Source organism: Pan paniscus, chromosome 8, assembly GCF_029289425.2.
Source record: "Pan paniscus chromosome 8, NHGRI_mPanPan1-v2.0_pri, whole genome shotgun sequence".
NCBI classification, from domain to species: domain Eukaryota; kingdom Metazoa; phylum Chordata; class Mammalia; order Primates; family Hominidae; genus Pan; species Pan paniscus.
This window is the reverse complement of record NC_073257.2, coordinates 144350231-144363630: the sequence shown is the minus strand read 5'-3', so window position 1 is coordinate 144363630 and position 13400 is coordinate 144350231. Positions and strand designations below refer to the sequence as shown.

General features: G+C 50.7%; 1 protein-coding gene across 7 annotated transcripts in view; it reads right to left on the bottom strand.

Moving 5' to 3' along the window:
• LRRC27 (leucine rich repeat containing 27) overlaps positions 1 to 13400 on the bottom strand; it is a 63818-nt gene that overhangs the window by 3631 nt on the left and 46787 nt on the right. For 3 of the 7 annotated variants that reach the window (XM_063607605.1, XM_063607604.1, XM_008969320.4), the window contains exon 10: positions 5425 to 6996. In XM_063607605.1, coding sequence (XP_063463675.1) covers positions 6600 to 6996 — 397 coding nt within the window. In that variant the 3' untranslated portion in view covers positions 5425 to 6599. Of the gene's footprint in view, positions 1 to 5424; positions 6997 to 13400 lie in introns of those variants that run through there. The other 4 variants (XM_063607608.1, XM_063607607.1, XM_063607606.1 and 1 more) reach the window with 4 other exon arrangements.

The window sequence follows — 13400 nt, the reverse complement described above, 5'->3', positions numbered from 1 at the left end:
CAGGGCCCTGGCATTACCTGTATAGACTCCGCTTCCTTTTTTTTTTTTTTTTTGAAATGGAGTTTCGCTCTTGTTGCCCAGGCTGGAGTGCGATGGCGCCATCTCAGCTCACTGCAACCTCTGCCTCCTGGGTTCAAGCGATTCTCCTGCCTTTGTCTCCTGCATAGCTGGGATTACAGGCGCGCACCACTGTGCCCGGCTAATTTTTTGTATTTTTAGTAGAGACGGGGTTTCACCATGTTGGCCGGGCTCGTCTCAAACTCCTGACCTCAGGTGATTCACCTGCCTTGGCCTCCCAAAGTGCTGGGATTGCAGGCGTGAGCCACCGCACCCCGACCCCCACTTCCCATCCTTCTGTGGTTGGTTTTGTCTTCCTGTGCTTTTCAGGCTCTGGGGCTGCATCACTGTGCATCTTTGCTGGCATTTTGCTGGGCAGGCCCTTCATGCTGCACCACTAGGGGGCTTCCTTCGTGCAAAATCGCGCTGGCCTCCATATGTGCAAGGACAAGGGCTCACCTGCCAGCCCCCAGACGACAGCAGCTGAGACCAGGTGGAGCAGTGTGTCTGAGAGGACAGCACCCCCATCAGAGACAGACTCCTGCACACTAGCTCTGCAGCCCTGGCCCACGGCCTCCACCTGAGGGCTGAGGTGGCTGCCCCTGCTCCGGCCATCATGTTTGCATTCCAGCCAGGAAGGGAGGGGACAAAGCTCAGGAAGTTCACATTCATCTTCTGCTCACATCCTGCTGGCCGGAACAGAGCCACAGGCCAGTGTCTGGCTGCAAGGGAGGTTGAGAAACGTGGCTGTTTGTGGGGCAGCCTGTGCCCAGCTGAGACGTGGGGCTCTATTATTACAGGAAAGACCCTGGGGAGGGGCAGCCTCCTCTCCATTTCCTCATCCTGAGGAGTGAAGGTCGTTTTTGCTCCCTTTCCTGTCATTCTGGTGGCTTCTGGGCAGAGTAGAGATAAGCCTATGTGCAGAATGGGCCATGTTGACCTGGAAGGGCCATGTCTGTTGGCTGGTTTGTTTTCAGCATCTCCTTTTCATCCCTCTGGGCTTTCTTCTCTCTCTGCCCTGACCCGTCCACCCTGGTCCTCTAATCAAATGCAAGCTCCTGGCTCATGGGCTGGACTCCAGTCCCTCCTACTTCCCCCATTTGGCATCCCCTTCTCCTACAGACCAGGCTCCCGGGTGCATAGGGGGGTGCTCCCGACGCACGCCATGCCACCGAGGACTCCTTGCTAGCGCCACGCCATGCGCGGCACTGTGCAGATGCCTTGAAGGAAACACGAGGGGCCGGGGAAGAAGCAGGGAGAATGAGACCCTCTGCTTCTAGAGGTGCAGTGTGAACTTAGATGGTTCTCTGCCTGGGACATGCCAACTGTCTCACGCACATGCATGCCCGCCTCCATACAGCAGGCTGGTGGGCCACACAGCCACGGAGCCAGGACTCGTCTCTAACGCTGCTGCGGGGTTTGCTCAGGACCTGCTCTAAGGAAAGACACACTCTTCTGGCAAAGCCCGAGACTTCACCTGCTGGGAGGGCCGGCATGATCGTCTCACCAGGATTATACAAATAGGTTCCCTACTGAGTCTAAAGAACACAGTACTTTCTTTTTTGCTAGTGGGCCTGTGTAGACAGCAGAAAAAGGGAGGGTCATTTGAAATAGACTGAGCCTACAGGAGGTCCAGGTGCTCAGAAGGCAAATTTCAGAAAAAAGCATAATTAAGATCGTTTCCTAAACATGAGGCCATCAGGCGGCACGGAGCCTGCCATGCTGTTCTGGTCTGTCTCAGGGGCCCCTCTTCCCTGGCCCACCTGCCCGGTGCTCTGTGAGAGGCAGCGGGACAGAGGAGCAGGATGGCTGGAGCTTGTGGACAGCCAACACCACCTGTCTCAACACAATTCACCTCCTCTAGGGCAGGATCAGCTGCTTCCCAGCTCATTCTTGGGAGTTTTAAAACCCCTTCCTCTGGCTCTCCCAAGCCAGGACTGAAGTGAAGGGACCCACCTCGAGTGCTGCAGGGAGCCTGTCATGGGAAGTTAGCGGGTGTTTATGTCCCTGTCTCCTGGGCAGGTTGACATAGCACATCCCTCCCTGGATCTTGGCAGTAACTTGGAGTTGGGCACACGACAGGAGCCGGTGCTGGTGACCTGAACCCTTCATCAGGAACTTCACATGAATTTTTTTTAATCACAGAAAAACACGAGACAGGCATTAAAGCACAAGGCGAATTCTGTGGCAATTCATGTCCCCAAGAAGACAGTGCAGTATTTGGACCTTGGCTTTGCATTCAGACATACCCAGGTTGGACTGAAAGCTCCACCATTTACAGTGTCACCGTAGGGCCAGTTGCGGCACCTCCGTGAGTCTGGGTTTTCTGACCTGTGAAATGGGTGGCATCGCCTTCCTCCTAGGTGGCACGAAAGTCAATGGACAGACAGGTGTGGCTGGGGCAGGCATTTGAGACCAACCGCCACAGTGTCCTTCTGGGTCATTCTCTTTTGTCTCATGGCCCCCCTGCTCTGCATGTAACCAGGGTGGGGGAGCACAGGAGAACATTGGGGACACAAGAGCCAGCTCTCAGGTTTCAGATTTCCAAGCAGACTTTAAAAAACCCGGACTTGATTTTTCTAGAGCAGCCTTCATCCCACACTGGAGTGGTCCACTTGATGCGTACACATGGACACACTGTTACCACCACTCAGAGTCCACAGTCGACATGCAGGCTTGTGTGTGGGGTGGCACAGTCTGTGGGGTTTAGACAAACGCATCATCACATGGATCCAACAATACAGCATCACGAAGAGTAGTTTTACTGCCCTAAAACCCTTTGTGTTCTGCTGATTCACCCCTCAATATCCTCCTACCCCCACCCGGGCCACCACGATCCTTTCACCATCTCCATCTGTGTACGGCCTTTTCACGCTGGCATGTCGGCTCCCCCGTGTCTTCTCATTGCTGACGGCTCATTTCCTTTCAGTGCTAAGCAATGTTCCACTATCTGGATGTTCCAGTTTATCCAGTCACCTGCTGAAGGATACCTTGGGTGCTTCCAAGTTTTGGCAATTATGAAAAAAGCTGCTATGTCTGTGTGCAGGTTTTGGTGTAGACATAAGTTTTCATCTCCTTTGGGTAAACACCAAGGAGTGTGATTACTGGATTGTATGATGAGAGTGTGATTAATTTTGTAAGAAACTGTCAAGCTGTCTTCCCAAGTGGCTGTACCATTTTCTATTCCCAAAAATTAATGAGTGTTCCTGTTGCTCCACATCCTCACCAGCATTTGGTGGTGAGTGTTTGGGATTTTTTGCGTGGTGAATCTCCTTGTCTTAACTTGCATTTCTGATGACACACAATGTGAAGCTTCTTTTCACATGCTGATCTGCCATCCATGCATCTTCTCTGATGAGGTGTCTCTGCAGATTCTTGGCCCATTTTTTAACTGGCTTGTTTGCTCCTTTTTGTTGAGTTTTTCAGAGTTCTTGGTATATTTTAGATAACAGTCCTTTATCGGGTGTATCTTTTCCAAATATTGTCTCCCAGTCTGTGGCCTGTCTTATCCTTTTGGCAGTGTCTTACATAGAACAGAAGTTTTTGATTGTAATGAAGCCCGGCTTATCAATTATTTCTGTCATGGATCTTGCTTTTGGTGTTGTATTTAAACATCATCACCATACCCAAAGTCACTTAGGTTTTCTCCTATGTTATCTTGTAAAAGTTGTACGGTAACACATGTTACGTTTAGGTCTATGATCCATTTTGAATTAATTTTTGTGGAGGGTGTGAGGTCTATGTCTAGATTCTTTTTTGTTTTTGGCAGTTGTTCCAGTACCATCTGTTGAAGACTACGCTTTCTCCACTGACTTGCTTTTGCTCCTCTGTCATATCAGTTAACTCAGTTAACTATATTTGTGTGGGTCTATTTTGGGGCTGTCTATTCTATTTGTCTATTCTTTTGACAATATCACACTGTTATTGTAGCTTTAGAGTCTTCAAGTTGGGGGGTGTCAGTCCTCTGACTTTGTTTTTCCATCAATACTGTGTTGGATATTCTAGGTCTCATCCTCTCCATATATGCTTTAGAAACAGTTTGTCAATATTCACAAAATAATTTGCTGAGATTATGATTGGGAATGCATTAAATCTAAAGTTGGGAAGAACTGACTACCAACAATATTGAGTCTTCCTATCCATGAACATGGAATATCTGTCCATTTATTCAGTTATTTCATTAAAGTTTTGTCGTTTTCCTCATATAGATTTTGTATACATTTTGTTAGATTTTTACTTAGTACCATCTTTTTGGTGCTAATTTAAATGTTATGGTTTTAATCTTAAATTCCACTTGTTAATTGCTGGTACACAGGAAGGTGACTGACTTATGTATATTAACCTTGTATCCTGTAACCTTTTCTATAATCACTTATTAGTTTCAGGAAATTTTTGTCAATTCTTTGGGATTTCCTACATAGATAATCATGTCATCTGAGAATAAAGACAATTTTATTTCTTGTTTCCCAATCTGTATACCTTTTGTTTCCTTCTCTTGTCTTCTTGAACTAGCTAAGAGTTCCAGCATGAGGCTGAAAAGCAGTAGTGAGAGGGAATATCTTTGCCTTGCTCCTGATCTTAGTGGAAAAGCTTCTAGTTTCTTGCCATTAAGAATAATGTTAGCTGTAAGTCTTTTCTGGATGTTCTTTAACAAGTTGAGGAAGTTCCCAGCTTATCCTAGTTTGCTGAGAGTTTTTATCATGATAGGTGTTATATTTTGTCAGATGCTTTTTCTGCATCTATTGATAAAACCAACTGATTTTTCTTGTTTAGCTTACTGATGTGATGAATTGCATTGGCTGATTTTTGAATGTTGAATTAGGGTGTGTGATTGCTTTTACACATTGCTGGATTTGATTTCTGAATGTTGAGAATTTTTGCATCTACATTCATGAGCGATATTGGTCTACACTTTTCCTTTCTTGTAATATCTTTGTATGGTTTTGGTATTAGAGTAATGCTGGCCTCAGAGAATGAGCTAAAAAGTTTTCTCTCTGTTTCTGTCTTCTGGAAGAGATTATCGAGAATTGGTATAGTTTCTTCCTTAAACCTTAAATGTTTGGTAGAATTCACCAGTGAACACTTCTGGGCCTGTGATTTCTGTTTTGGAAGGTAATTAATTATTGATTAAATTCCTGTAATAGATACAAGCATATTCATTTCTTCTGTAAGTTTTGGCAGATGTTGTCTTTCAAGGGATTAATCTATTTCACTAAATTTATCAAATCTGTGGCTAGAGTTGTTCATAATACCAAATCGACTTTTGTGTCCCTAATGTGAAGTGATGGGTTAAGACACAGATGTTTTGTAGGCCTAAGAGGCAGGGTTTGGGTGTCCAAGGACAAGGTCATACTCATAAACGATGGATTTAGAAAGAATAAGAGTTTATCTAAAGGCAGATACAAACTCCTTGGGCTGAGGAGGAAAAGAGTCTCAGAAGTGGGGTCCGAGTCAGGTTGGGTGGGGTCTCCATGAAGTGGCTCCACATCCTGCCCTCATGCCTCCTCTCTCCCATCTCCGGCTCTAGGAGAGAGGGAAACAGCGGAAATGGTGGGAATGGAGCCTGCAGATGGGGTGTGGGGACAGGAAGGCCAGGGTTGCTTCCTCCCCCGTGACAGTGCTGCGTGCTCTGGGGGCAGCCCGGATGCAGCCCGCACCAGCCTGACCTGTGTTCGGGCATGGTACACTGACCTGGAAGAGGCCACCAGCCAGGGGCCTTGGGTAGCCTGAGAGGACAGGCCAGAATCCTTATGGCTGCAGGAAGGGTGGGGACACGGGTATCCAGGTTCACTGCCAGGGACAGCAGCTGTGTCCTTCTACAGCTGGATGGGCTGGCCAGGCAGCAGTTCGGGCAGCAAAGCACTTTCCTTCATTCCTGCGTCTCTCCCACAGCCCAGGATACTCCAAGTACCAGGAGGTGGGCATCAGCGTATGCTGAGTGAATAAACAGCACTGGCGGTGGCTGAGAGGATGGTTAACATTCCAAATATATAGGAGCCACTTCCGTGAGCAGTTCTGCTTAGGAGGCTCCTGGTCAGGAGGCCTCGGATCCCCATGAATATCGGCCTCCCTACATAGACACCGAGCGTGTCAGCCATGGTCCGGTGGCCTCAGCCAGACCCCTCTCTGCAGTGACGCCCCTCATGGCCCAGCCCCGGGCCCACAGCCTGGATCAGCTGGGTGCAAAACCTCAAGCAAGGACCCCACAGACATGTGGAGAGGACTGGTTCCCGGTCCCTGTCAGCAGGCTGCCACTCCTGCCATCAGATTCCCAGTGCTGAGATGCCAAGGCCCGCCATGTGGCCTGGCACATTTGAGGGCTCAGCCCCTCGGCTGAAATGTTTTCCTTCTCATGTGACCAACTGTAATTCTGGGAATTTCTACACCTCATAAGACACATTCCACACAGTCCCACGGTTTTAGAGAGCGCATGCTCTGAAGAGGCACATCTCTTTATTTTTAATAAAACAATGTTTTAGGCTGTGCACAGTGGCCCAGCAATTTGGGAGGCCAAGGCAGGTGGATCACTTGAGGCCAGGAGTTCAAGACAAGGCTGGCCAACATGGCAAAACCCTATCTCTATTAAAAATACAAAAATTAGCCGGGCATGGTGGTGTACACTTGTCCCAGCTACTCGGGAGGCTGAGGCAGGAGAATCGCTTGAACCTGGGAGGTGGAGGCTGCAGGGAGCCGAGATTGTGCCACCGCACTCCAGCCTGGGTGACAGAACAAGACTCTGTCTCAAAAAAACAAAAACAAAACAAAACAAAAAACACCCCACACTTTTTTAAACAGAACCAAGAAATCCTTACAATTTCCAGATCCTCGGCAGCCTTCCTCATCTCCTCCAGTGGGGCCTGGCCATGGAATCTTCCTTGCTCATGCATTTGGGGGACGTGCTGTTTTATCTTCTCTTCTAAATTTCTCTCCTGCAGGGCACTGAGAAACAAAGGGCAAAGAGGAAAATGACTTGACACATTTACTCTCATCCTAGCAACTCCCGCCGTAACCAGGGAGAAAGCATGTGCCTTTCTTCCCAGACCAAACAGCGGTCCTGAGGCTCCCGCACAGTTGTGCCAGTTACTGTGGCGCTGCCCTGGGCCTCCCCGGCACCCACTGTCCTCCTGACTCACGCCGGGGGCCTGGGCTGCCTCTCCCATCCCTTCTTCAGTAGTTCAGAAGCTGCCAGAACACACACTATTCTTATTTTAAAACCTCAAATTGATTTAAGATATGACACATTTAGGACACTCCACACTGCGCCACATGAAGGGAAAAGCAGGTTTCTGTTCCCACATGGAATACACGGTTTTCCTAAATCCTTAAACAGACAAACAGAAAAGTGTATTAAATTATGATTTTAAACGTATTTTCTGTTACCACTGGGGCTCAGGGGTTTGGGGTTCCTTTAATTTTAAAGACAATGACTCAGGGTGGTAGAAAGAGCTGGGGATCTGCTACAGGTGAGCTGTGGGGTGGCGGGGTCCACTCCAGTCTGCACGAGTGTGGGGACCCAGGGTGTGGGCGTGGAGGTAGATGTAAGCATGAGTGTAAGTGTGGGCGTGGAGGTAGATGTAAGCATGGGTGTAAGTGTGGGTGTGGAGGTAGATGTAAGTGTGGGTGTAAGTGTGGGCGTGGAGGTAGATGTGTGAGTGTAAGTGTGGGTGTGGAGGTAGATGTAAGCGTGGGTGTAAGTGTGGGCGTGGAGGTAGATGTAAGTCTGAGGGTAAGTGTGGGCGTGGAGGTAGATGTAAGCGTGGGTGTAAGTGTGGGCGTGGGGGTAGATGTAAGCGTGGGTGTAAGTGTGGGCGTGGAGGTAGATGTAAGCGTGGGTGTAAGTGTCGACGTGGGGGTAGATGTAAGCGTGGGTGTAAGTGTGGGTGTGGAGGTAGATGTAAGCGTGGGTGTAAGTGTGGGTGTGGAGGTGGATGTAAGCGTGAGTGTAAGTGTGGGCGTGGAGGTAGATGTAAGCATGGGTGTAAGTGTGGGTGTGGAGGTAGATGTAAGTGTGGGTGTAAGTGTGGGCGTGGGGGTAGATGTAAGCGTGGGTGTAAGTGTGGGTGTGGAGGTAGATGTAAGCGTGGGGGTAAGTGTGGGTGTGGAGGTAGATGTAAGTGTGAGTGTAAGTGTGGGTGTGGAGGGAGATGTAAGTGTGGGTGTAAGTGTGGGTGTGGAGGTAGATGTAAGTGTGGGTGTGGAGGTAGATGTAAGCATGGGTGTAAGTGTGGGCGTGGAGGTGGATGTAAGTGTGGGTGTAAGTGTGGGTGTGGAGGTAGATGTAAGTGTGGGTGTGGAGGTAGATGTAAGCGTGGGTGTAAGTGTGGGCGTGGAGGTGGATGTAAGTGCGGGTGTAAGTGTGGGTGTGGAGGTAGATGTAAGTGTGAGTGTAAGTGTGGGTGTGGAGGTAGATGTAAGTGTGGGTGTAAGTGTGGGTGTGGTGGTAGATGTAAGCGTGGGTGTAAGTGGGTGCGGAGGTAAATGTAAGCGTGGGTGTAAGTGTGGGTGTGGAGGTAGATGTAAGTGTGAGCGTGTAGGTGTGGAGGGAGATGTAAGTGTGGGTGTAAGTGTGGGTGTGGAGGTAGATGTAAGTGTGGGTGTGGAGGTAGATGTAAGCGTGGGTGTAAGTGTGGGCGTGGAGGTGCATGTAAGTGTGGGTGTAAGTGTGGGTGTGGAGGTAGATGTAAGTGTGGGCGTGGGGGTAGATGTAAGCGTGGGTGTAAATGTGGGTGTGGAGGTAGATGTAAGCGTGGGTGTAAGTGTGGGTGTGGAGGTAGATGTAAGTGTGAGTGTAAGTGTGGGTGTGGAGGTAGATGTAAGTGTGGGTGCAAGTGTGGGTGTGGAGGTAGATGTAAGTGTGGCTGTGGAGGTAGATGTAAGCGTGGGTGTAAGTGCGGGCGTGGGGGTGGATGTAAGCGTGGGTGTAAGTGTGGGCGTGGGGGTGGATGTAAGCGTGGGTGTAAGTGTGGGCGTGGGGGTGGATGTAAGCGTGGGTGCAAGTGTGGGCGTGGGGGTGGATGTAAGCGTGGGTGTAAGTGTGGGCGTGGAGGTGGATGTAAGCGTGGGTGTAAGTGTGGGCGTGGAGGTGGATGTAAGCGTGGGTGTAAGTGTGGGCGTGGGGGTAGATGTAAGCGTGGGTGTAAGTGTGGGTGTGGAGGTAGATGTAAGCGTGGGTGTAAGTGTGGGTGTGGAGGTAGATGTAAGTGTGAGTGTAAGTGTGGGTGTGGAGGGAGATGTAAGTGTGGGTGTAAGTGTGGGTGTGGAGGTAGATGTAAGTGTGGGTGTGGAGGTAGATGTAAGCGTGGGTGTAAGTGTGGGCGTGGAGGTGGATGTAAGTGTGGGTGTAAGTGTGGGTGTGGAGGTAGATGTAAGTGTGGGTGTGGAGGTAGATGTAAGTGTGGGTGTAAGTGTGGGCGTGGAGGTGGATGTAAGTGCGGGTGTAAGTGTGGGTGTGGAGGTAGATGTAAGTGTGAGTGTAAGTGTGGGTGTGGAGGGAGATGTAAGTGTGGGTGTAAGTGTGGGTGTGGAGGTAGATGTAAGTGTGGGTGTGGAGGTAGATGTAAGCGTGGGTGTAAGTGTGGGCGTGGAGGTGGATGTAAGTGTGGGTGTGGGTGTGGAGGTAGATGTAAGTGTGGGTGTGGAGGTAGATGTAAGCGTGGGTGTAAGTGTGGGCGTGGAGGTGGATGTAAGTGTGGGTGTAAGTGTGGGTGTGGAGGTAGATGTAAGTGTGAGTGTAACTGTGGGTGTGGAGGGAGATGTAAGTGTGGGTGTAAGTGTGGGTGTGGAGGTAGATGTAAGTGTGGGTGTGGAGGTAGATGTAAGCGTGGGTGTAAGTGTGGGCGTGGAGGTGGATGTAAGTGTGGGTGTGGGTGTGGAGGTAGATGTAAGTATGGGTGTGGAGGTAGATGTAAGCGTGGGTGTAAGTGTGGGCGTGGAGGTGGATGTAAGTGTGGGTGTAAGTGTGGGTGTGGAGGTAGATGTAAGTGTGAGTGTAACTGTGGGTGTGGAGGGAGATGTAAGTGTGGGTGTAAGTGTGGGTGTGGAGGTAGATGTAAGTGTGGGTGTGGAGGTAGATGTAAGCGTGGGTGTAAGTGTGGGCGTGGAGGTGGATGTAAGTGTGGGTGTAAGTGTGGGTGTGGAGGTAGATGTAAGTGTGGGTGTAAGTGTGGGCGTGGGGGTAGATGTAAGCGTGGGTGTAAGTCTGGGTGTGGAGGTAGATGTAAGCGTGAGTGTAAGTGTGGGCGTGGAGGTAGATGTAAGTGTGGGTGTAAGTGTGGGCGTGGAGGTAGATGTGTGGGTGTAAGTGTGGGTGTGGAGGTAGATGTAAGCGTGGGTGTGTCGGCGTGGGGGTAGATGTAAGCATGGGTGTAAGTGTGGGTGTGGGGGTAGATGTACGTGTGGGTGTAAGTGTGGGCGTGGGGGTAGATGTAAGCGTGGGTGTAAGTGTGGGCGTGGAGGTAGATGTAAGCGTGGGTGTGTGGGCGTGGGGGTAGATGTAAGCGTGGGTGTAAGTGTGGGTGTGGGGGTAGATGTAAGTGTGGGTGTAAGTGTGGGCGTGGGGGTGGATGTAAGCGTGGGTGTAAGTGTGGGTGTGGAGGTAGATGTAAGTGTGGGTGTAAGTGTGGGTGTGGAGGTGGATGTAAGTGTGGGTGTGGAGGTAGATGTAAGCGTGGGTGTAAGTGTGGGCGTGGAGGTAGATGTAAGCATGGGTGTAAGTGTGGGTGTGAAGGTAGATGTAAGTGTGGGTGTAAGTGTGGGCGTGGGGGTAGATGTAAGCGTGGGTGTAAGTGTGGGTGCGGAGGTAGATGTAAGCGTGGGTGTAAGTGTGGGTGTGGAGGTAGATGTAAGTGTGAGCGTGTGGGTGTGGAGGGAGATGTAAGTGTGGGTGTAAGTGTGGGTGTGGAGGTAGATGTAAGTGTGGGTGTGGAGGTAGATGTAAGCATGGGTGTAAGTGTGGGTGTGGAGGTGCATGTAAGTGTGGGTGTAAGTGTGGGTGTGGAGGTAGATGTAAGTGTGGGTGTGGGGGTAGATGTAAGCGTGGGTGTAAGTGTGGGCGTGGAGGTAGATGTAAGTGTGAGTGTAAGTGTGGGTGTGGAGGTAGATGTAAGCGTGGGTGTAAGTGTGGGTGTGGAGGTAGATGTAAGTGTGGGTGTAAGTGCGGGCGTGGGGGTAGATGTAAGCGTGGGTGTAAGTGTGGGTGTGGAGGTGTAAGCGTGGGTGTAAGTGTGGGTGTGGAGGTAGATATAAGTGTGAGTGTAAGTGTGGGTGTGGAGGGAGATGTAAGTGCGGGTGTAAGTGTGGGTGTGGAGGTAGATGTAAGTGTGGCTGTGGAGGTAGATGTAAGCGTGGGTGTAAGTGTGGGCGTGGAGGTGGATGTAAGTGTGGGTGTAAGTGTGGGCGTGGAGGTAGATGTGTGGGTGTAAGTGCGGGCGTGGGGGTAGATGTAAGCGTGGGTGTAAGTGTGGGCGTGGGGGTGGATGTAAGCGTGGGTGTAAGTGTGGGCGTGGAGGTAGATGTAAGTGTGGGTGTAAGTGTGGGTGTGGAGGTAGATGTAAGCGTGGGTGTAAGTGTGGGCGTGGAGGTGGATGTAAGCGTGGGTGTAAGTGTGGGCGTGGAGGTAGATGTAAGCGTGGGTGTAAGTGTGGGCGTGGAGGTGGATGTAAGCGTGGGTGTAAGTGTGGGCGTGGGGGTAGATGTAAGCGTGGGTGTAAGTGTGGGTGTGGAGGTAGATGTAAGCGTGGGTGTAAGTGTGGGTGTGGAGGTAGATGTAAGTGTGAGTGTAAGTGTGGGTGTGGAGGGAGATGTAAGTGTGGGTGTAAGTGTGGGTGTGGAGGTAGATGTAAGTGTGGGTGTGGAGGTAGATGTAAGCGTGGGTGTAAGTGTGGGCGTGGAGGTGGATGTAAGTGTGGGTGTAAGTGTGGGTGTGGAGGTAGATGTAAGTGTGGGTGTGGAGGTAGATGTAAGTGTGGGTGTAAGTGTGGGCGTGGAGGTGGATGTAAGTGCGGGTGTAAGTGTGGGTGTGGAGGTAGATGTAAGTGTGAGTGTAAGTGTGGGTGTGGAGGGAGATGTAAGTGTGGGTGTAAGTGTGGGTGTGGAGGTAGATGTAAGTGTGGGTGTGGAGGTAGATGTAAGCGTGGGTGTAAGTGTGGGCGTGGAGGTGGATGTAAGTGTGGGTGTGGGTGTGGAGGTAGATGTAAGTGTGGGTGTGGAGGTAGATGTAAGCGTGGGTGTAAGTGTGGGCGTGGAGGTGGATGTAAGTGTGGGTGTAAGTGTGGGTGTGGAGGTAGATGTAAGTGTGAGTGTAACTGTGGGTGTGGAGGGAGATGTAAGTGTGGGTGTAAGTGTGGGTGTGGAGGTAGATGTAAGTGTGGGTGTGGAGGTAGATGTAAGCGTGGGTGTAAGTGTGGGCGTGGAGGTGGATGTAAGTGTGGGTGTGGGTGTGGAGGTAGATGTAAGTATGGGTGTGGAGGTAGATGTAAGCGTGGGTGTAAGTGTGGGCGTGGAGGTGGATGTAAGTGTGGGTGTAAGTGTGGGTGTGGAGGTAGATGTAAGTGTGAGTGTAACTGTGGGTGTGGAGGGAGATGTAAGTGTGGGTGTAAGTGTGGGTGTGGAGGTAGATGTAAGTGTGGGTGTGGAGGTAGATGTAAGCGTGGGTGTAAGTGTGGGCGTGGAGGTGGATGTAAGTGTGGGTGTAAGTGTGGGTGTGGAGGTAGATGTAAGTGCGGGTGTGGAGGTGGATGTAAGCGTGAGTGTAAGTCTGGGTGTGGAGGTAGATGTAAGCGTGAGTGTAAGTGTGGGCGTGGAGGTAGATGTAAGTGTGGGTGTAAGTGTGGGCGTGGAGGTAGATGTGTGGGTGTAAGTGTGGGTGTGGAGGTAGATGTAAGCGTGGGTGTGTCGGCGTGGGGGTAGATGTAAGCGTGGGTGTAAGTGTGGGTGTGGGGGTAGATGTACGTGTGGGTGTAAGTGTGGGCGTGGGGGTAGATGTAAGCGTGGGTGTAAGTGTGGGCGTGGAGGTAGATGTAAGCGTGGGTGTGTGGGCGTGGGGGTAGATGTAAGCGTGGGTGTAAGTGTGGGTGTGGGGGTAGATGTAAGTGTGGGTGTAAGTGTGGGCGTGGGGGTGGATGTAAGCGTGGGTGTAAGTGTGGGTGTGGAGGTAGATGTAAGTGTGGGTGTAAGTGTGGGTGTGGAGGTGGATGTAAGTGTGGGTGTGGAGGTAGATGTAAGCGTGGGTGTAAGTGTGGGCGTGGAGGTAGATGTAAGCATGGGTGTAAGTGTGGGTGTGAAGGTAGATGTAAGTGTGGGTGTAAGGGTGGGCGTGGGGGTAGATGTAAGCGTGGGTGTAAGTG